At 41.6% G+C, this 21,887-nt stretch overlaps 1 protein-coding gene across 1 annotated transcript in view; it reads right to left on the bottom strand.

Moving 5' to 3' along the window:
• The window catches only part of LOC138566785 (cytochrome P450 2F2-like), a 541,781-nt gene that overhangs the window by 424,451 nt on the left and 95,443 nt on the right, over positions 1–21,887 (bottom strand). The window contains exon 2 of the mRNA XM_069644435.1: positions 4,714–4,876. Coding sequence (XP_069500536.1) covers positions 4,714–4,876 — 163 coding nt within the window. The remainder of the gene's footprint in view (positions 1–4,713; positions 4,877–21,887) is intronic.

Here is a 21,887-nt window from a genome sequence, read left to right as displayed (position 1 = left end):
GTCCGCCTGCTTCCCTAATCTTTGAGCTACTTACAAAGAGATGTTTACCAAAAAGAAAAACGCATCTGAATCAGAAAAATGGAAGTCATCAAAAAATAATTACATCATACCTTTTGGCAAACCATTTCTGAGCTCTAATCCAATAATTATTTTACTAGCACAAAGTTGAATTGACCATTACCAGGTCAACGTGATTCAAGCATTTTGGTAACCTCTGTGGGTTTCTGAATGGGAACCTTTTTATTTGTGAGGATATTTTAAAAGATCTTTCAGTACCCTTAATTATTGCAGAGGTTGAAGTGAGTTCTGCATTGAATTCTCAAATATCAGTAAAGCCCCAGGAGGGGACACATTGCCTATTGCCATTTTCAATACAGAGCCCCAGCTCCGGTTGTCCATTCTAATGTTCTTTTTTTTTAATGTGTTGAATAATGTAGGTTATGTACCTTTCAGTTCTAATCAGGCAGAAATTGTTCTGATTTTCAAGAAAGGGGAGTATCAATCCCCTGGGAACTATCAACCGATATCTTCCATTGATAGCCACTCTAAGCTGTATGGAAAGAACCTTTTACAGCATCTTGAAAATTGGGTCAAGATGAAAGAATGTTCTCCTATTTCCAGCCAGGCTTTAAAAAAGGTTTGGGAAAAATACATCAGGATCTTTAATTTTCCTTGAAAAGCTTGTGACCTTAAGGAAAGAAATGCTATTTATTGCATGTATTCTTTTTTAAAACTGCCTTCCATAGTGTAGAGAGGGGCATTTCATGGAGAATCCTAATTGATATAAAAATACAGTTAGACATTCTAAACCCAATAATAAGGTTATATGAGCACAAGACCGCAGTTGTGGGGTAGGGGCAAGGTGGTGAGAGAATAGGCCCATTCCCTATATTAGTGTACAACAGGAATGTGTCTTGGTGACAATTTTATTCCTGCTGTATATTAATGATTTAGCAGTTAGAATATCCAGGCTGATGGCCCTAAAATTGCTAACAGAAAGATTGTCATTCTATTGTATGGCAAAAATACAGTAATTATCTCTAAAGTGTGGGTAGGCCTAAGGAAACGGCTTCAGCTAGTTGTTGTTTTCTACAAAAAAAGGGAAATGATGATTACTACATTGAAAACAATGGTAATGGCTTGCCAGGTATCTAAAATTATTAAAGCTAACATTTTCCGGAAAAAGGGGAATCTATGAAGGAGGGAGTTCCTTTGATTACCTGAGAGTTAGTTTCCAGACAAATAAGTGTTGGTTCGCAGCCAATTAGCAACAGCAACTTACCTCATCAAGGACAAAAATGAGCACTGCTTCAACTGACCTTCCAATTAGGAAAAGTGCTCCCACTTCCTAGCTTAATAGTTTGGAAGCTCTGCCTATTGCATTGTATGGTTTTAAAATCTGGTGATTTAAAAATAAAACAACCCTACAGCTTACTGAAAATACATTTGTAAAACAGATCTTTGGGATCCCTTTGAGTTTGCCGACATCACTGTTTTTATAATCAAACCATACATCTGTAAGGTATAATATTCTTACCAAACCAATGGGTTATTGGATTCTTCCCCCTAAAACTTCAAATTGGAAAGGGTATAGTGAGGTAATGTGTGGATTTAACCTCCACCCTCGGGAGCCTCTCCTGAGAATGGTTACGGCACATAGCAATTATTTTGGATGTAATTTGCTATTCCCATCTCTTTGATGACTGTATGGTGATTACCGATTCAGTGATCAGTTCCATCAAAAATCTGTCAAAGTTTTAAGTTATGTATTCTTTAACATTGTGGTTAACCTGAACCTTATTTTGAAGACTCAAATGTCCTTCCAATTTTTGATTTCACAAGTGATTGGCCATCATCAAATACAAGTATCTGGCCCACAATTGGTGGCATCCGTTGATAATTTTCCATTATATTGTCCCAAATATGACGGCCTTAGACAAGTATGTCTTTTTTCACTGTAGGAGGGAAGGGAACCATGCATCATGAAGTAATTACTCTAGATTCTAGTTTTTTTTATTAAATCATGAAACAAGGAAAGCAGATGGTTTTATTGAAGAATGGTTGCTCTTATCTTGTGTTTTTATATATTGTTCTCATGATAATTGTCTTTCTGTTTTGCATCAATATGTGCTTTTATGGGCTAAGAACATGATGTATAGCTGTACTGTATGACTCATTGAGGAGTGTGTATTCTTACAGAAGGTTCCCAGTGAGAATCAATCCTTTTGAATACAACATGAGGGGGAAATTGTTGACAATTACATAGTGCCGACAATGTAGACCTAGAATATAGGTTTCCTCACCTCATACATTTCTGACATAATACCCATTTTCAGACAACATGTAGCAAGAAGAGCATACCCTTTTATGCAGACTAGAAAGCCACCAATTAAAATGTCTGAGATGAACAGAAAGCAACAAAGGCATGTTTAGTAGTAGAAGTGGTATATAATATGCTTCCGCTATATTAGCATCATGAGATATTACAATAAATGGTGCTACTTTGTTTCTGGTATTGGTCTTTAAAGAGCTTGTGTGTCACAGAACACATCATTTACCTTTGTAATCTCTAATGGGAAGCTCTGCCAGTCAATGGGTAAGCATACAAAGTTGAACTGTTTCACACATGGAATTGAAACATGGAGTTCATCCAACAAGTTGACTGAAATCATTCAGTTTGGGGCACAGAAAGAGAAGTCTAAACACAAGAGCTCCAGAGAACAGACAAATGGCTTTATAATGAGTTTGGCAGTTTGGCCACAAATGATGGTATACACTGCCGAAGTTTGGAGTAAAGGTGGTAGGAAAACATCTAGAAGAATGATGGAGGTAATTCCTCTGCCTTACTGCCCAAAAACAGCCACATTGGCAGAATTACCGCTGATCTGTCCTTGTGACAGTAACCCTTGCCTTCACATGCCATACACAGAGGGCCTTATTGTGCCGGAGGTGTTGGGCAGTAAGCAGAGAAAACCCCACAGAAGAGTAAGATGGAGTCATCCTTCCTCAATTCCACTTGTGCTCTCTTACTGTTGCTACTGCACCCCTAGCCCAGCTTGCAGCTTTACAGGCTCTCTGGTGTACAGCCCACTACTATGAGGCAGGCCTTTGTCATGGAATTGCCTCTTTGAAGCCAAGCTCTCAGGAGCATCTCAAGCTGGGAGATTCCAGTCCTGGCAAGGGAGGTGTCACCTTTCCTTCCAGATAGTCATCAGGGGAATGCTTCCTGCTTTTTGTCCCAATCATTAGAATTCACTAAGCCAAGTGCCTTGAATCCACATATCCTCCAATAGCTGCCATAGCTCACAGGAATGGCACTGGTATACTACAAATCTGAAGTGGCTTTATTAATTATGTCAATAAACAACCACCAACCCAAAATAGGCACTGCTCATATTGCAAGATTATCCTGCTATCAGGTGGAAAGTCTATCATAATTATGATGGTTTTGTAACAGAGGCGTAGACATTAAAGCAACCGCTGCACTTCAGTGACCTGGCTGTCACAGCAGCTGTCAAACAGGACACCTGTGTCCCCTGAAGCTTCTCAGTGCCACTGGAGAACAGTGATTTCAGATCAGGAAACTAGCAGACCACCTGTTATAAAATGGATTAGCAATGTCAATTTATTATTTATAAGAATCAAAAAAGCTAGGGCTTTTTACACCCTTCCTAGATGTCAATCCTTCACCTTGATGCACGATGGTTTAAGGGTGGAGGAGTACACAGTGTAGCTCTTTCAAGGATGGGATGATGTGGCTGTATTACCAAATGCCTGTGACTAGATGGGCTGCAGCATGCTGATAAATCTTACAGGGTGTATTTGTTTCCCTGAAACAATTTATTTAATAAATGTTTACTTTAGGACATTGACCTGCATAGAGAGAATAGTACAAGAAGTAGGGTTATGGCTGAGAAAACAAACTTACACAATGGGATATCACTTGCACTCTCATGTTCACAGTTATCCAACATTCGGGTGGCCATTCCAACAGAGGAGACCACCAAGCAGCAATGCAGAACTGATTGGTATAACACTTCAGCAGCACTAACTGAATTACAAACTCAGAATACTTCACACTAAAAATCGAGAGCTATCTCAATGTAATGTGGGGAATACCAAAGTGATGTTAGCCAAGAACCCTTTGCTTTTATCAAATCAAATTAAGGGTGTAGCTCAACAGCACTTTCAATTGTGTGAATGGCACTCCATTCCATGCAATTTCTCAAAACCCAGGGGAATAAGAACGGTGATGTCCACACTGCTAACACCAGTGGGCTGGCTTCATTTGTTTCCTGCAATGTTTGCTTTTTTCAGGACCATTATTATGCATGTTTGTCTTTTTCGTTTATCTTTTCTGTGATATCCCTACTAGATATACAATTTCAATAACTATTGTAAAGTGTTTCCGAGTTAAGAACTATAGAAGATACAAAAAGGAGGAATGATGTTAAAGATTCTGCTAATGTTGAGATACTTTTTCCACTTTCCACTTACTTTATAGAGAAAACTACTGAGGAAACTCCACTTACAAAGAATGCCCTATACAGTCTGCATAGAACACTCTGTATACTCCATTACAACCACAATGCTTTTCCAAAGGTCCCTTTCTGAGTAAAGTGCATCATTTCCTTAACCGCCTGCGAAACTTCCAAAAACAGTTTTAGTTAAATATGTTTTTTCCATACAGAAATCTGAGATTGATATTCTTACCATTTCCTTGAGTAAATCGGTGGAACATAGGTGTGTCTCCGCGGCCGCTAAAATCATCTCCTTGATCAATTAGCGCTTCCTTTATTGCGGCGTAGTCATTCAACACCACAGTAGGTTTGGAGCCCAAATAAATGGTGTAGACAGGGCCATATTTTTCACTAAACTGAGAAAAGCAATGAATGTTGGTTATGAACAGAGGGTAGATTTCAGAAGGGAAAGCAAAGCTATATGCAGATTGTACAATCCATACGACTGACTGAGCAAAGAACTGGTGTAAGGACTGACTGATGGATCATGGTTAGTCAGGTGGCACACTTTATCATTTTTGGAGGCTCTATACCCAGGTTCTCCAACCAGTAGATCTGGAACCACTGGTAGCTCCTCGTATCAGACTCCAGAAGGAGCGCTGTGTATTTATTGTGGTGTCTGTAGTCCCTGGGCCTCTTCCCTTGCACTCTCCCTCTGTTCTTCTTGCAAAGCAAACAATAAAAAGATGTGTGCATGGTCAGAGGATGTGTTGCATCTGGTCTTGAAGGGGTCAAGCAGTGTCCCAACAAGGGGTTAAAAATCAGTAACAAAAGTAAATGGGATATGTGGGTTGTGGCCATTGTCACCAGAGGTGCAAATGATGGCTGATTATAAACGGAAAGGGTGCATAAATTTATAAATCTGCATGGCAAGTGAAACATAGCTGGCTTTGTGAACGTTTTAGTTTCATTGTGATTCTTTAGATTTATTTTGGTTACCATTAATTTGCATGCTGGTAATTGTAGGCTTTTAATCAAAATGGGGAAAATAAGGCTGCATCTGTAATCGTTGTTTGCTCAGCATGTGTTTGTGTGTTTGAGTGATCTTGTTTGTGTGTAAAAAAACAAAAATCCGTGTGAGCCACATCTTGCAAGAAAAAAGGTACATCTAGGGGTTTGTGTTACTGCTTATGGTAAATACATATCTGTGAATTAAAAAAAATGCCTGAAGATTCAGAATTCTCTGTTTTAAGGCAGTAGTACCCCATTTGTCACCACCTTGCAGTGACAAGTGGTGGTCCTTGCATGGCTGGTTACGCAAAATGAGCAGTGCTATAGGCAGGCAATATAGCCAGCTCCTCCTCAGTGTGTTGCATTTTTGCTTACTTGTTCTTCAACAAAAGTTTCCACTATTCCATTGGCTTGTGGATGGTATGCTGTGCAAAGCTTACGTTTGATTCCATGTAATTTTGTTATCTCACAGAAGAGTTAATTTGTAAAATCAGGGCCATTACCGAACCTCAGGTTATCACATATTCCCCACATTGGAAATACCTTGCTGATCAAACATTTGGCTACAGACTTGCATCAGCGTGTACACATGGATATGCCTCAATACATCGAGAAAATGGGCATACTATTACAATCATGTAAGAAAAATGACTTAACCTGCTGGCCATGTCATTGAAGCCAACATAGAGTTCCTTGAAGGGCCCTGAAGGGTGCATTAATGTTGCTTTCAGTGTTTTCAACTTGTGGCCAGGACTGAACATGTGGCATGTTGTACAATTGCCCGCAAATGTGTCCACATGCTCGATGATAGAACAAACCAATCTTGGCTGACATCAGCAGCGATATGATGCTTGGGTGCATGTGTAGAGTAGTGAAGATGCTCTAAGGCAATGTTTAACAATGTGCGGATGGACCGCTGATCAACTTAACACAAAGTAAGGGATAGGAAGAGGGGAAGAAAAAATCAAGTTCCCTTTGAAATGCTGATAAATATCTTATCCACCAAAGTCTTGGTGGTGTTCCTAATTCAGACAAATCTATACAACTACCAATTGAGCATGCATGGCCATTGGGCACATGCTGAGAACCTGATCTAAACCCATAAACCATCTGTCCATTCTGCCCTTAAATGTCCCTTCACACCGGCTGTATTACTTGGTCTCAAACTAACTCCACCAGTTGGCCGGACTTCCATGGACAACAAACAACAGATGCCCATGTACTCAAAAAGACTGAATCTCCACCCTGCATTAGAACCAAGTCATACAAACCTGAGCCTGGCTGTAGCAGACCATCTGAAATCATTGCAGCCACCCGTTGCCCTTCCTCAGTCCTCAACCTTGTTAAACCAGTTTTCCCAGTCACACAGAGTTCATCTCACCAACCCAGGCTTCTGGGCCTGCACAAACTTTAGCTATGAGAGGACTTACCGCATACATATTTGGATATTCACCATGTACCCCCAACCATCCTGAACACATGTCACTAAAGACCCAGATGTATATATGTCTGTGCATGTATGTTCACAGTGGTTTCTCCATTGCAAATGTCGCATGTGCATATGAAGCTCCTCACTGCCCACCTTTTCGGTGCTATGAGGCACACCACACCCTTACACTGTTTCTATTTGCATCATAAAATTTGACATCATTTTGCTGCGTGTGTGCAAATCTAAAATGTATCAACTTAAACACAAAGTAACACAAAAAAGTAGCACTTATCCTTTCCTTGTGAACTACACAAGATACATACTATATCGCAACATTGCGTCAACATCGCCATTCCCCCAGTCACCAATATGACGCACGCAACATGAACCCTTCTTTCTCAATGGGCCCTTTATCGACCACCCAAACAGTAATTCTAAAGGTATCACTACTTTACCTGTGACATCCTGTCTTCATACCATATCAGTGGTTGATAATGTGCACCCTTGCTTCACCCATAATGCTTTCTATTGGAGTGATGCTCTTTCCTGCAACTCTACAATGTGCGCCTTAAACAGTGAGTTGTAAGATTCTGGTAATTGCTCTTGCTGCACTGCTGTGTCAGGCACTTTGCTTTCAATTGGAAAGGATACATAAGCTGCATGTTTGGCAACTGTATTCGCAGCTCCATTTCCATGTGAAATTGGATCTGTTCCTAAATTGTGTGCTGTGCACTTCACAATTGCTTTCAATATATTTGTCATGAAGTGGTCCTGTAAGGTATGGGATCGCTGGAAGACTCCATTATGGTCCTGACAGGTTACCATTGGAACTTGTCTCTGCGGTCTAGTGTTCCAGCAACATGGCCTCCACCATGTATATCCAGGCATCAGTGGATTGCCTCAGTACGTTGCAACCCTGCTCTACTGCTAGGAGAGATGCTAGTTGTTTTGCTTAATGGTATCCTCTTGCTCTCTCTCCTCTAACGCTTTTGCGCATCCTTGCACTTCTCTGTTGCCTCCCACATTCAGCATTATGTTGCTTCATTCCCGTTGTTGGCAGTTCTCTGTTTCTCCTTCTGCCTTTGTGGACTCCCATTTTCCAACATACTTTTTGATCAGCTGTACGTTCCCGGACCACTTTCATTTCCTTTTTCTTGACTATTGTTCACTTACATGACCTTGGGTTACCTGCTTGTTGCATTCCGGTACCTGGAGTCCTTTAGTTCTCTGCCCTTTTGATTGAACTGAATCCTGATCCCGCTGCAGTACTTACCTGTGGAATTCCTACCTGACCATCACTGGATTCTTTGGTACTTTGCTACCTTGGATTACCAACCTACCAAGCAGAATCTGTCTGCACCTTCTAAGGGCACAAGCATGTTTGTGCCTCACAGCTTTTCCCTGGACTGGGGTTGGCTCCTCAGAGTCCCCACTGCCTGACAGACAGCTTATTATGCAAAGTGGCCTCTGGGGGAGCCCGCCCTCATCTCTTCCAGAAGAAGGGAAAGAAGAAGACAGTACCTCAGAGGGGAAAGAAGAAGAACCTGTCCTCAGATGACTTCCCAGAAGAACCAGTTGAGGAGTCGGAGGGGGACACCTGCATAGTCACGAAAGTTCCAATGATAGATTCTGAGAATATCTATTAGTCTAGATATCAGTGCTGCATGCTGAACTAGGGACCCATCTCATCTTACCTTCTGTATCCTCTACTTTTCCATCTTGATAGACCTGATTGTACTGTTGATGTTATATATGCTGAATTAGTAAATATAGTGATGTAATTGTCCGATGATACCTTAAGTGCTTCTATCAGTACTATGAGCTCTGCTACTTGTGCTGAATAGTGAGACGGTAATCTCTTTTGCATTATTGTCTGATAATCTTCTTCCTGACCGTTCACATATCTCACCACTACAGCACCTGTGTGCCCCTGACCACACCCCTGATTCATTATTGATGACCCATCAACGCAAAGTATCTCTCCTGTATCTACTGTATCCACACTCACTCTGCTGCTTTCTTCAGAAGTTCCCTCATACACAGCAGAGTTTTGTATCTGATCTTGTGACTCAACAGGTTTTGCTACAAATGTTGCTGGATTCACAATGTAGCATCTAACTATGGTAATTGCTGGGTTGGACAATATTACCTCATACCAAGATGGTCTCTGTGTGGTGAGTGTTGACTTGTTTCTTTACAGAATGGTAAAAACTGCATGCTCAACATATATTGTTACAGACAGATTTCTGAATTGTAAATGCAGCGGCTGCCAGAGCCTGCTCGCATGGGAAATGGCCTTGCCTTACTGGGTCTGAAAGTCCACCGTAGTATGCCAAGGGCTTATGTTTCAGGGATGATCATTGTGTGAGAACTGCTGTCATTACCGGTCCATTCAAATGTGAGAATAATTAAAATGGCTTGTTGTAATCTGGCGTTGCCGAAACTGGGCATTGCTGATTGCTATCTTAATATATTCAAAACATTCTGTCATCTCGTCTGTCCATTCAAGACCTTTTTTGGGCATATGTTAGTGATTGCAGTAAGGGCCTGACATATGTGGAGTAGTCAAGAATCCATGTCCGACAATGTTACACAACCCTAGGAACTGCTGTGTCTCCTTGACTGTACCCAGCAGTGCTGACTTTCGCCCTGCTGTGGCTCTGTCTGGGGTTACTATTCTCCCTGCTAAAGATAGTATCTTTCCCAAGTACACAACCTCCTTTTGGCCAAACTTAAACTTCTCTTTGTCAACTTTGTACCCCATGTCTACGAGGAGTTTTAGGAGCTCTGTAGTGTTTTCCCTACACTGTTCTTCTGTTGTGCTGCAAACTAACAAATCATCTATGTACTTCAGCACTATGCTAGGTTTTGTATGTTTCCTAAGTCCATCTGAAGGACCCTTTTGAAGACACTGAGGGAATTACAGTAACCTTATGGCAAATGGGGGTGTTGGTATTGCTGTCCGAGGTATGTGAACATGGTGAGATACTTAGAATCTGAATGGAATGGCACCGAAAAAAATGCATTTCTGAGATCAATCTCATTGAAATAAACTGAATCGAGGGTATATCACAGAGTATTGAGGCTGGATTGGGCAAAAATGGATATTCTGCTTCCACTATGTTGTTTAAAGGGCAGAGATCTTGTATGAACCTCCATGATAAGCCTTTTGCTTTTTCACAGGATAGATAAGTGTGTTACATGGGGAAGTAGGTGGTTCTAGGATGCCTTGCTCAAACAGTGCTGTAATGGTTTCATGTATTCCTTGCTTCTGCCTCTTCAGATAATGAGTATTGTTTCACTCTAGGGAGTATTGCAACTGGTTTGAGTTTGATTCGCACTGTTCCGATGCTGTTCAGTAACCTTACGTCATGGGGTTGTCAACCCATAGGCAATTGGGCACTTTTGCATTGTCCTCATATAATCGTGATGGTGGTGCTGTGGCAGTGAATACTGTTAGTGGTATTTCTCTATGTTGTATAGCCGTTTGATAATGTATGTATATCTCAAACAATATGTCCTCTTCGACTCCCCTCTCTGTGAACAATTTCTCTTCAGTTATTTCTCTTAGTGGCAATGTGGGGTCTATACACAATACCGTGCACCATTCTATTCTCTCTTCCTCTGTGCCTGTTAGAATGATTGTGTCTTTTCTGGTGATCACTGCTTTTATGTGAAGGGTAAACATAACTCATGGTGCCTTTTGCTGTGGGACAGCCGGTCTGAATACACATTATGTGTGCAGGTGGAACATCATGTTTTGCACCCCAGGAAACCATCCTATCAGGACTGTGTATACATGAACATTTGTTTGTTTATGTGTAATTCTCCAACCACGCTGGTGCTGCATAGCGCTTGGACTACTGCTGCTGCTCTGGTGTAGTGCATGCCTGGTGTGGAGCACACTATCCCTTTCTCTGTAAATGAAATAGTCATATTCAATTTGCTCAAGAGATGTCTTCTCAATAAGTGTGTGGGTGTCTCTGTACTGTATAATAATGGTGATAACACATTCTGTGTCACTATGGTGATGTGTAGATCTTCTGTGAATAGAATGTATGTGAATGGAACTGTAGTAATAGCACCACAGAATCCATGCATGTCAATGTTTCTGTTGGTTAAAAGAAACTTTTGTTCCCTTATACCGGACATGGTGGCCCCTGTATCCACCATGGAGGTGAACATCCTATCTCCTAATCTCACTCCAACCGTGGGTTCCTTTTCTGGGTTCAGGGTGACTGATTAGACCCCACAAGCCAGGGTTCACTATGGACTATCTTATTGTGGGTGCATATGTGTCCCTGGGAGTGGGTAACAGTTGCCCCCAGGATACTTGCTCCCACATAATGTGCTTCTATTCCTAGACAAACCAAGAAGAAGACTGCTGAGGGGGGAGCAGCAGAAGAAGAAGAGGAACCACTGCCCCCCAGAGAACAAGAAGTAAGTCCCATCACCTAAGAAGGGGGAAGAACCTGCGCAGAGACATGGGGCAAATATTTTGAGGTACAGTCAGAAGCAAACTGAATGGGGAAGTGTGGTGAAGCCCCAGAAGTGAAGTGAAGCCCCATGAGTGAGGCACCAAAAGTAGGAGCTAGAAGCAGAGGCAAAACGCTTCAAGAGAGAAGCAGGCCCCCAAAAGTAGACGTATGAAGAAGAGGCAAAACACCCCAATATTGAAGCAGCCTCCCAAAGGTAGAACTTTTGAAGTAGAGGAAAACTTTGGTCCATAAAGTGAAACCGTAGAAGATATGGTGCCCATGAGCTGGTGGGGGACAGTACAATGAGAAGTATAGTGTCCAGAGATAATGCCAGAGCAGCTCTAGTGACAGAGACAAGATCAGCAATTGCGCTGATCTCAGGGGCAGAGAAGATTGAAGGGGAACTAGTCAGTCTCAGAGCCTCATAAAAAGGAAAGGAAGTATGGCTCCTGAGAGTTGTTTTCCAAAGAATTGTGAGACTTATTGATGTTTAAAATATACACGTGTTTGAAGATAGAAGCATAAGTGCTTGGAAATGTATACTTTGAAGACAGATGATTTGTGGAGTGCAGTTTGTTTAAGTCATGAGTAAGGTGATGACTGTAACTGATGAGTGAATGACAAACATCAGTGCAGGTCATGCTCGAATGGACGTTCTTCCCAAGACAGTGTCACAGAACTCTTGGTGCAGAAAAGAGCAGCAGCTGCATATTACGCGATCTGCTGATGGCAAAACAGATTCTGAGGAATGGACCCGCTACGTTTCTCAATGTGTGCCGAAAGCAGGAAGAAAAGGAGTTTTAAGTGGGGGAAGTAAAGTTGGTGATTTGTGTGAGGCAGAGAAGATTGGGAATGAACAGAAATTCCCCTATTTATCCAGTGCAGTCCGTCATGTGAAGCATTACAAGGGGGATAGAAGAAGCAAAGAAGCCTTATGGCAGAGATTGGAAAATGTCATCGCAGCGGGGATACGAGAAGTGAAGAGGCCCGGCTGCTGAGACTGCTGTGTAGTATGCCGGTGAGGATACAAGAAGTGGAGATGCCCTACGGCAGAGTGTGCTATGCAATTGTGCCCGAGCCACGGGAAATGTATCCTTTACAGATGTAACAGCATTCGAAAGAAGGGAAGCTTTATTGGTTTTATGTGAGCTCATGTATGTGAAGCAGTCTAAATGTAAGCAGGAAAATGGCAAAAGTAGTCGTTGCAATGTGTGAAGTGGCTAAATGCAATTGTTTGAATATGAGAGGTCAGTGCACAGAAGTTAAGTGTAACCTTTTGAGGAATTGCAGGCACATATGGACTCTTTTGGACATTATAAGAATACAGTTAACGTTTTAAGCGTAACGATAGGAACTGCATGACGTATGTCTGGTAGGGCATGAAGTAAGAGCATGTGTGTTAGTGGGCTAGTTATAACTTGTTGAGGCATTGCAGATTTAAGTAAAAAAGGCAACATGGACTTATAGAGTGTGACAATTTAATGTATTTATTCTGTGTTGTGTGGGTTTTCTCGAGATGTTAAGGACAATACAAATGTCAGAAGCGTGATATGACTGAACTTAAGTTCAGGGATATCGTCCCAATAGAGGAAGGTAGCACCTTCCTAGTGTAGTGAAGTCTGAAGTTAAGTGCAGGGATACCGTCCCAATTGAGGAAGGTTGCGCCTTCCCAGTGTAGTGAAGTCTGAAGTTTAATGCAGGGATATTGTCCCAATAGAGGAAGGTTGCGCCTTCCCAGTGTAGTGAAGTCTGAAGTTTAATGCAGGGATATTGTCCCAATAGAGGAAGGTAGCGCCTTCCCGGAGTAGTATAGTGAAGTGAAGTTAAGTGTATGGATAGCGTCCCAACAGAGGAAGACAGAAATCTATGAGTTGGATCTCTCACTAAAAAGAAGAAACGTCCAGTGTGCTCAGTGTGAGTTTCCTCTTGTGGGTCTGTGTGTGTGCAGAGGAAGATGTGTTATGATGTGCTTCATGTGATTTTGGTGTTGTTGGAAAAGAGGGAGATGTGTTGTGAAGTACTTTATCTGTATGTATGGAATGCTGATGTGAGGTAGTGGAATGTTTGGTGTTGAAAGTAGTGTCAGGGTTCCAGCTTAGGTCAGTTGAGCCTGGGTGATGGGACCCAGTGGTTCTGTACTTAACAGCTTGTTGTAACCTGTGATAAAGCTGTGTTAAGAAGCTAAAGAAGGCTACAGAAGATACTTTATTTCAGATACTTTATGGGCTACCCTTGTGTGGGGGCCATTATCTGCATTGGACCTGAGTTCTATGGCTGTGCAGACCCTGGAGAATACATGGGTCTGGGTGCTGATGTGGAACCTGGGGCATAAATGGTGTATGATGGTACCTTGGTGGGATATAGGCCAAATACCGGTCTGGGGGTGCACCTGGATGATACTGTATGGGAGGCTGCTTCGACAATCTCGTGCCATGTGTCCCACTTTCCCACATGACCAACAAGGTTGCCCGAATCATGGTCCAAATCCTCCAAATCCCCCTCCGCATCCTCTCTGGAAGTTACCTCTTGCTAACTGCACCATCCTTGTGGCGGCTCTTGTTGAAGTCACCCATCTGTGGCACTAGTAACCCACCCGCCTTCCATGCTTACCTTAGCTAACTTTTTCTGTATTAACGTTGCTTCTGTTCGCTGTGCTTTTTCTTCTTTCTCCATTTCTTTCTCATGCTTCAGCTTACAATAATGCACTAATTGCACTTGTTCCTCTGAGTCCCAGTCTTCCTTGTCCTCCTCCTGCACTCCCTCACTCTCTGAAGCTTCAGACTCATAACCAAAGATTTGCTGTTTCTGGTCCCTGTGTAGTGTTTCCTCTTAATTTCTCCTTCCCTCTCTCATCCCATTGTCTGTTTCTAGCTTAACATCCATAACCACCACTCTTTTCATTTTTAGCAGAGTCTCCCCTTGCTGTCCACGTATCAGCATTTATCATTGGGCATGGTCCTTCCCTCTTCCTTCTCTTAGTTACCCTGTGAAACTCCTCTTCCATCTTTTGACCAGCTGCTTCTAGAGCCACACACGCTATAATCGGTTCTGGAACTAAGCTATTTGCTGCAGCCTGCCCATGATGCTTTTAGTTTTGATTCTGCATTCAGGTTTATACCGTGGATGTGTATGTACAACGGCAGTCTGTACGGGATCCTGCGTGTGTGGAGGCATTGGAGCCTGTGCCAAATTGGTGCTTTCTTCCGAAAGGGGCGGGACTGGTGACTGTGCAGGTGTTGGGGTCTGGGTTGCGCTGGTACTGTCTCTCGGAAGGGTGGGGCTGTGGCTACAACAGATGTTTTTTTCCCCTTGTTCATTTATATTCTTTAAATCCCCTTCTACTTAGTCATATAGTTTCCACAGTTCTAATATAATCTGCCACTTTCTTAAATGTCCATCTTTATATGTTGACATCAAATATGTGTACTTATGCTCAATAATTCCCTTATTGTGCGTACCTTCAGAAAAATATATAAATTTTCTGGAGAAAGGGAATTTGGAAAATGAATAGCCGCATACGATAACAATGCTCCATTGGAGCATAAATAAAGAGTTCAACATTAAGGGATCACCCAAGTAGTATGGTATGGTATCATAGAGATTTCTATAAAAAGTCACATTCACTCTGAAAATTCTCAAGGCCCTACAACTTTAACTTTGCTCAGTGTGAAACAAGCTAGCAGGGAAATAGTTGGGTTTCAAGTTTGTGGCTAAATGCACCTTACAGTTATAGTGGACCGCTTTACTGGAAAAAGATCCCCCATACCACCTGACCAATTTTATGATCACTCACTAGAGCAAACGTAGCAGATCTAAGTGACCTAGATAGCATATAAGAAATAGCTGACTTCTGGATGGAGTGATGAAGCAGATGTTCCAGTGCCCAATTTACTGGGTAGATAAACTTGAAACACACCCTATCTTCTACAGGCAGTCAATGGAGACTCATCACATATGGAAAGATGTGATTTGAATGAAGTTGGTTACTTTAGGAAGCCTCACATCTACAGTATTGCAGTAATCAAGAGAACTGGACACAAAGGTGTTGAACATTTGGACTCGTGTGTAGGAGAACCAGCCCAAGAATCACTGTAACCACTACCAATGAAAGAAGCAGACCCAATAGATTTGTGTTTTATGTTGAGTCCATGATAAAGATGAATCAACAAGTACATGAAGCTTCCCCACTTGTCACCATTGTTGACCAATGCTCTAAAAGCAGACGGCAAACATTGGAGAACCAAGTTCCCCAATCATTAGAATGTACACTATCTAATTTATTGGACTTACACAAGAGAACTTTACTTTTTGAGGGATTTTATTTGTAATGTAGTCCATTCCATCCATAGGCAAACCTCCTCCATTTATCTCCTTAAATAAAGCCCAGTAACCCCAAAGTTGCTTTCTCAAAAATAAATTGGCCTTTGCGTAATCAGCATCCATAGAGGCGGCCATAACACAAAACAAGGTAGTCAAGATATCTCAGGCACAGATTCAATTTAGGAGTGCTTAAATATGAGCATTGAACACACCGAGGTGACAGACACGAGAGATTATTGAAAGAGATGCCTAGCCAGTGATTGTACTGACCTTGTCAAACAATAATCACTCCCAACCAGGGATATGTCTAATGTCTGACCAGTAGGATGGAATGATCATGGTGTCAAAGGCTGCTGAAATATCTAACAGACTCAAGGCCCAGAAATCATTGATATTCACCATCCTACAGAAGTTATTCAGGGCTGCCAGAGTGACCTATCGTGCTCTACATCCTGGTCAGCACTCCAGCTGGGATTTATATAAGAGGACAGAATCCCCTGAACCTCTGCACTTGTGAGAGGACTATCGTCTGCCTTAACTTTCTTAGGTATTGGAGCTGAGATATTGACCTGGAATTATAAGGGTCACTTGAGACTAAACAATGATTATTTAGCAAGGAGATTGGAGCTATTAGCTGATTTGATATTGGTTTCCATATTAGCAATGGATGTATGCATTGGACGTGACATGAACTAAAAATACAAGTTTTGAAAAGGAAATAAATCAAAATAGAAATATCAACTCAGATGGTGAGACATGGATATGTGCTTTGGTCATGTACTTTTATACATTCGTATTACCAAACTTTTTCTTTATTCCCCTCACAGACTGCAAACATGTCCATTGTAAATGTGGCTAAACTTTTGGAATTGCTGAAGGTTGGCCTTATAACATCAAACATGTATGCAGTCTCTAATTTTAAAGAGTGGGTAACTCAAGCTTTCTGGTCGACTGTGTCAACCGGCTTACAAATGCCTATGCTGAGATGAGTATGTTCTTGCTTACTTGAGAACAAAAGATGCTGCATCATAACTAGACATAACTGGTTCTCTGATCTTTCTTTTGAAGGGGGCCAAAACACAGCCTACACCAGGGTACCAGATCAGGTACCTGCATTGGACAGAGATGTGGCTCTCAAGGCCAACGTGAATTGTCTGGAGAACATTAGGGTGGCAAGCACCTCAATTAAGACAACCTCCCAGCGCGGATGCTCAGAAAATCCACTGGTGACAGGAGGTGCAGGCATAGTCCAGGCTGCTCAAGGTGACCTTGTTGCAGCACCAGTAGGGCCAGGTTTGGACTTAGCCCCTGATGGACACACTGATTCTTATCCTCAAAAAAGTTGGGAGGAAAGCTGCTGGCGTTGGTATCTCTGTGGCTTCCACAATCCCTGTCCTTATGGCAGTGAATGCATTCAATGCCATCTCAACAAAGAGACTGAACAATTATATCACAAAAAGGACTGTTCTGGGAGAAGATCGACTTGCAGGTTTGAGGGAAAACAATTCAAATTCGTGTTGTAAGGATCTCACATATGGAAATACGAATTCTTATAAAATAGCTTTAGTTAATGCTCTGTCTGACGTTGTGGGTGTTAATGACATCTCTTTTAAATTAAATTGTTTCAAACGTTTCTATTCTATCTGACTGCATGTTTTTCAAGGGCTGTAATGTTAATTTTTGTTTTTGTAATCCATTTTTTCACTCTCAAGCAAAGGGATCAAGGGCCATGACGATGTAAGATTTGTAGGGGCCCCTTAATCACCAAAACCCAAGCGGGCCCACCACTTGAAGGATGAGTGCATGCTTTGTACATTACACAAGTGCATTGTACAATTTTCTGGAGAGCAGTTAGATTGTGTTGTATGACCAAACTAACCCAAATCTAAACAAACAACATCAATTGACATCTTTAATACAAGTTTGCAACAGTTAAAACACTCCCCGATATTTTATTACAATCCACCGCCCAAATATGTTTGGTCAAAACATTTACAAAAAGAGTTACATCTTCCACAAATTAATTCTTTCTCATTGGCCACTGACAATCTTTACGACCATCTTCAGCTCGCGTTTGAAGTCCGCCTTTGCGGGGAATTGGTCCATGGTAGGTAACATCATGGTACAATGAAACATTAACATATAACATAATTCATTACTGAGTAACAACTCATATGGTCTGCTTTAATATTTTAGCAATAGAGGGAAGGCGTGAATAACAGCTTTTCTTCGAACTACTGATTGCGATCTCATCTGCCCCATACTCCTGGCTCCTCTTAAGATATGCTTATTTATGCGACCAGTAGTCCAGCACATACAGACTCTAGTTTCAACCTGGCCTTAACTTTATTGCCGGTCTAAGCCAATGATCAACCCCCTCTACGCGACTTCAATGCAATGAGCACGATTACATCTGTTCCCTTTCTGAACTCTTCAATCATAAACCTTAGGCCTCTTCACAAACTGACCCTTTTTACTAGATGACTCATTCTTTCTTGCATCAGTCCTGCAGCCCAGAAAACCAAAATGTCCCTGCTACCTAAAATTCATTCTGCATCTGGTAACCGCTTAAGGTTGCAAAGTAACTCAATCACCTGCCCTCTGACTTCTGAAAAGTCTGGCAAAGTCAGTTTAAAAGTCAAAGAGCATTTTGGAAAAGTGCCCCAACTACCATGTTTTTGATTTATTGATGAGATTCATGAATTCCCCCTTGTATTTATATTATGGAGCAAAAAGCAGTGGACCATCATGTGCAACTATAAAAAAGCTCCAGTCTCTGCAGTTTGACCAGACTAGTGTTCATGATATTCATGTATGTACATATCACAGCTTAAGTAGCACTGATTATTGAAATACATACCTCATCTCCCTTACAGCTTCCATAACTGGTGATGATCAAGAACAAGCAGAAAGAGAGAAATGAGACTAAGAGAACAGACAAGTTTGGGAATTTACACGTTTAGTGCTGATGTTAACTAGACAGAATATCCCACTTATGGGTACTTTTTTGTTTTTGTTTTTGACAGCCCATGATTATGTGTAGCAGTTACACCTGAACAAGGGGAAACAGGCCCCGAAATGTATAGTGTGGTGTCCAGTACAGGCACCACACTAAGAAAACAGAGGGTTTCCTGGTGTGGTTGAGCTTTCGACATGGAACTATGATTTAAATTTGTATTCTATAAAATGCATAGTTGTGGGAAGTACTAATTTTCTGGTTATTAAAACACTCTTCTGTGAAGTGTATAAAGGAGAGTATTGTAAATCCCTTTGGGGCATCGAAGCAAGACGTATTTGTTTTTTGAAAGTTAAACTAGGAGGGGATTTTGAATCCTTATGCTAATTGATGTATTAAGCATCTTGAACTGATTAGCTTTGTCAATGTTAATAAAATATATTTTTTTTATACAAAAGGAAGACGACATCGTGGTACCTCGATAGGAGGGACCAGGTCATTCATCAGTCATATTGATGAATTGAGTTGAAGTAAAGATGAAATGTCTTGTCATTAAAGGGTTGGATGTCATAGCAATTTAAGACTAGGCATTGTTCCTGTGGTAGCGGTGTAATTGAGGATCACCTCATTATTTGCTAATGTGCACAAAATTATTAGATCTAAGATGGAAGTGGCTGAGAAAGCATTTTATTTTTAATACTATTAGGTCAGTCTCTGCTGCAATGGTTTTAATTCTGCCTTGTGTTGATGTACATATTTTAACTCATGTATGTCAATATGTCTCTGCTTCGTTTACATATTTGGAAAGCAGACTTGAATTCCATTTTTACTTGCAGGACTTTTTATGGTGCTCTCAGCACATTTTAAGCTAACATATCGCTTATTTTAATGTGTCTGATTAGTGTTTGTATGAAGAGTTTATTTGGTAAATGCTGCAAGCCGAAATAAAGTACTTACTACTAAAGAGTTGTATTCCTTTACCTGGATTCTATGCTGTATTCTAATTTCATGAGGTCATTTAATCTTAGCCTTGACTTTGTATTTATAGAAGAAAAGGGTGTCTTTTCAATCAGATATCGTTTGCAATGTAGGCAATAATGGAGAACTGAGGTGTTCCTTGGCAAAGGTGCCTTCACAAAAAGACAATGTTGGATTGAAAGATGATAAGTTGAATTTCCAAAATCAGACCAGGTGGGAGGATTTTTGGATGCCACCACATTTATGGCAAACAGGAAAGACCCTAAGAGGTTAGCCAAAACCCAATTCAAGTTAGGTGAGCATGCATTCAAAGCTTAGTCCAGGAAAAGTTTGAATTGTCTAGATCTAAAATCAGTCCACACACAGCGCTATTTTATATTTCTAATTAGAAGCAAGTATATCAAAACACAGTCATTTATTAGGCCTTTAGTTATCCAAGAGCATACAAAAAAAAAATCACAGTTAAGTATAGCCAATCAAATCTATGCATGACATATATACACATTCACCAATAGGAGGATGGAGTTGCCTGTGAATCAGTTACCAGGATAAAATAGGTGAGCAGTCAGATGCAAGAAGAACAGACAAAAATAGTCAGTAGAAGCACAATTACAGTTTCCCTCAATCCTATAAAGTCCAACCATAAGATGATATTGGGGCATTCTGTCCAAAAGTCATAACTTCCAAAACATACCTTCTGCAGGTAAGGTAGTTGAGAAATTGTTCCAATGAAGGTAACCATGGCCAGGCAATGACAGGCAATTGTACAGAGGCAAACACAGAAGTAGTCCTAGCAAAACCTCTATTGGAGTGAGACAGCTGAAATTGTGAGAACCTGTGACTGGCATAGTTTTAAGATCTGACAAGTTCCAATGCTCAACCCGGAAATACAACAGTAGCAGCGAGGTACCCGAGGAAAGAGCTGTTCAATCCAGCGGAAGTCAGGGGTCACTTTCAAAGGCTCAGAAGGGATGTTTACTTGAGCTGGGGTCAACAATGGATGTTCCCACCAGTCCAATAGTCAAAGCACCAATGCAAGTCTTCTGAAATAACAAGATCTGGGCTTCACTGGGCCAATCACTGGAGTCAATGCTAGTCAGCTGCAGGGTTCGTCCATGGGTCGTCATTGGGCTAATCTTCTTTGTAGAAGTCTTGGTTCCAACAATGACCAGTTACACAGAAGCAGGAACCCTCCTTATAACCAAGACTCAAGCTCGGAGCAAGCTCCCACTGGTAAGTTTCTGCACCATTCAAACATCCAGGGGCTGTCCAATCCTAGACAACCACTGGTCATCACATCCATCCAGTAAAAGACTTTTGGCTTTATGTGTTTGAGCCACAGGATGTGGACTGGGTCCAGATAGACTCAGAACCCTCCTCTGTCTCACACACACAAAGCCCCATTGCCCGTGAAAGAAGCAGCTTTGCCAGGAAATGGATTTCCATATAAGCAATTCCTGACCTGAAAAAGCATAAAGAAAGCCAAAGAACAACATTACCAAAGAAGAAGCAAAATATCTAGTGGCACGGCTGTCCTAGGATGCTAGCCACCTTTAGTAGCCATTTGCAGTAAATGCAAAAGTGCACAAGAAAGATATCAGAAAAATTGTAAAAACCAAACAGCTACCACCAGCTTGTCTTAGGTTCATTATCAAAGTACCCAAAAAGCCATTATGTACAAATTTATAAGAATACAAAAGTATTCTAACTGTACTTCACTGTAAGGTAAAGTTTGCAGTTTTAAAAATACCATAATTCATGAATAGCGACATAGGGCTCATTACGAGTTTGCTGGTAAACTGCCAGTAGTACTGGTGGCTTACTGGCAGTAGCAGCGGCTTACCGGCAACCTCAGCTTACCATTTCCACCACCACCCGATATCCAGGTATTACTGAGATATTAAGGGCAGCGGTGGAATGGTAAGTTCCCATTCCCGTCGGATGGACACCACCGAAGCCTCAGCACCATTGTTAACGGTGCCGGTGCTTCAGTGAATTATCTGCTGGCAGGGGCCTGAACTACCGGCACGTCAGGCCTGCCGGTAGTTCACTGCCCCTACCGGCAGACTCAGAGTCTGTCGGTCTGGAAAAGGTGCCAGTAACAGTTGTTACCGCCACCTTTTTCTGGATCGGCATGCTCCTAGTCTCTCAGTCCTGACAGTCTCAGGGCCAAGTCAGTTTCCCAGCAAGAATGAGCAAGACAGACAAGAGAAGTAAAGCAGAAGGCTTATCTGACCTCCAAAAAATCAGGGCAG

This window comes from Ambystoma mexicanum, chromosome 2p (genome assembly GCF_040938575.1).
Source record: "Ambystoma mexicanum isolate Mex_15411 chromosome 2p, UKY_AmexF1_1, whole genome shotgun sequence".
Lineage (NCBI taxonomy): Eukaryota > Metazoa > Chordata > Amphibia > Caudata > Ambystomatidae > Ambystoma > Ambystoma mexicanum.
The sequence above is the reverse complement of the archived record's forward strand: the minus strand, read 5'-3'. Positions and strand labels throughout refer to the sequence as shown.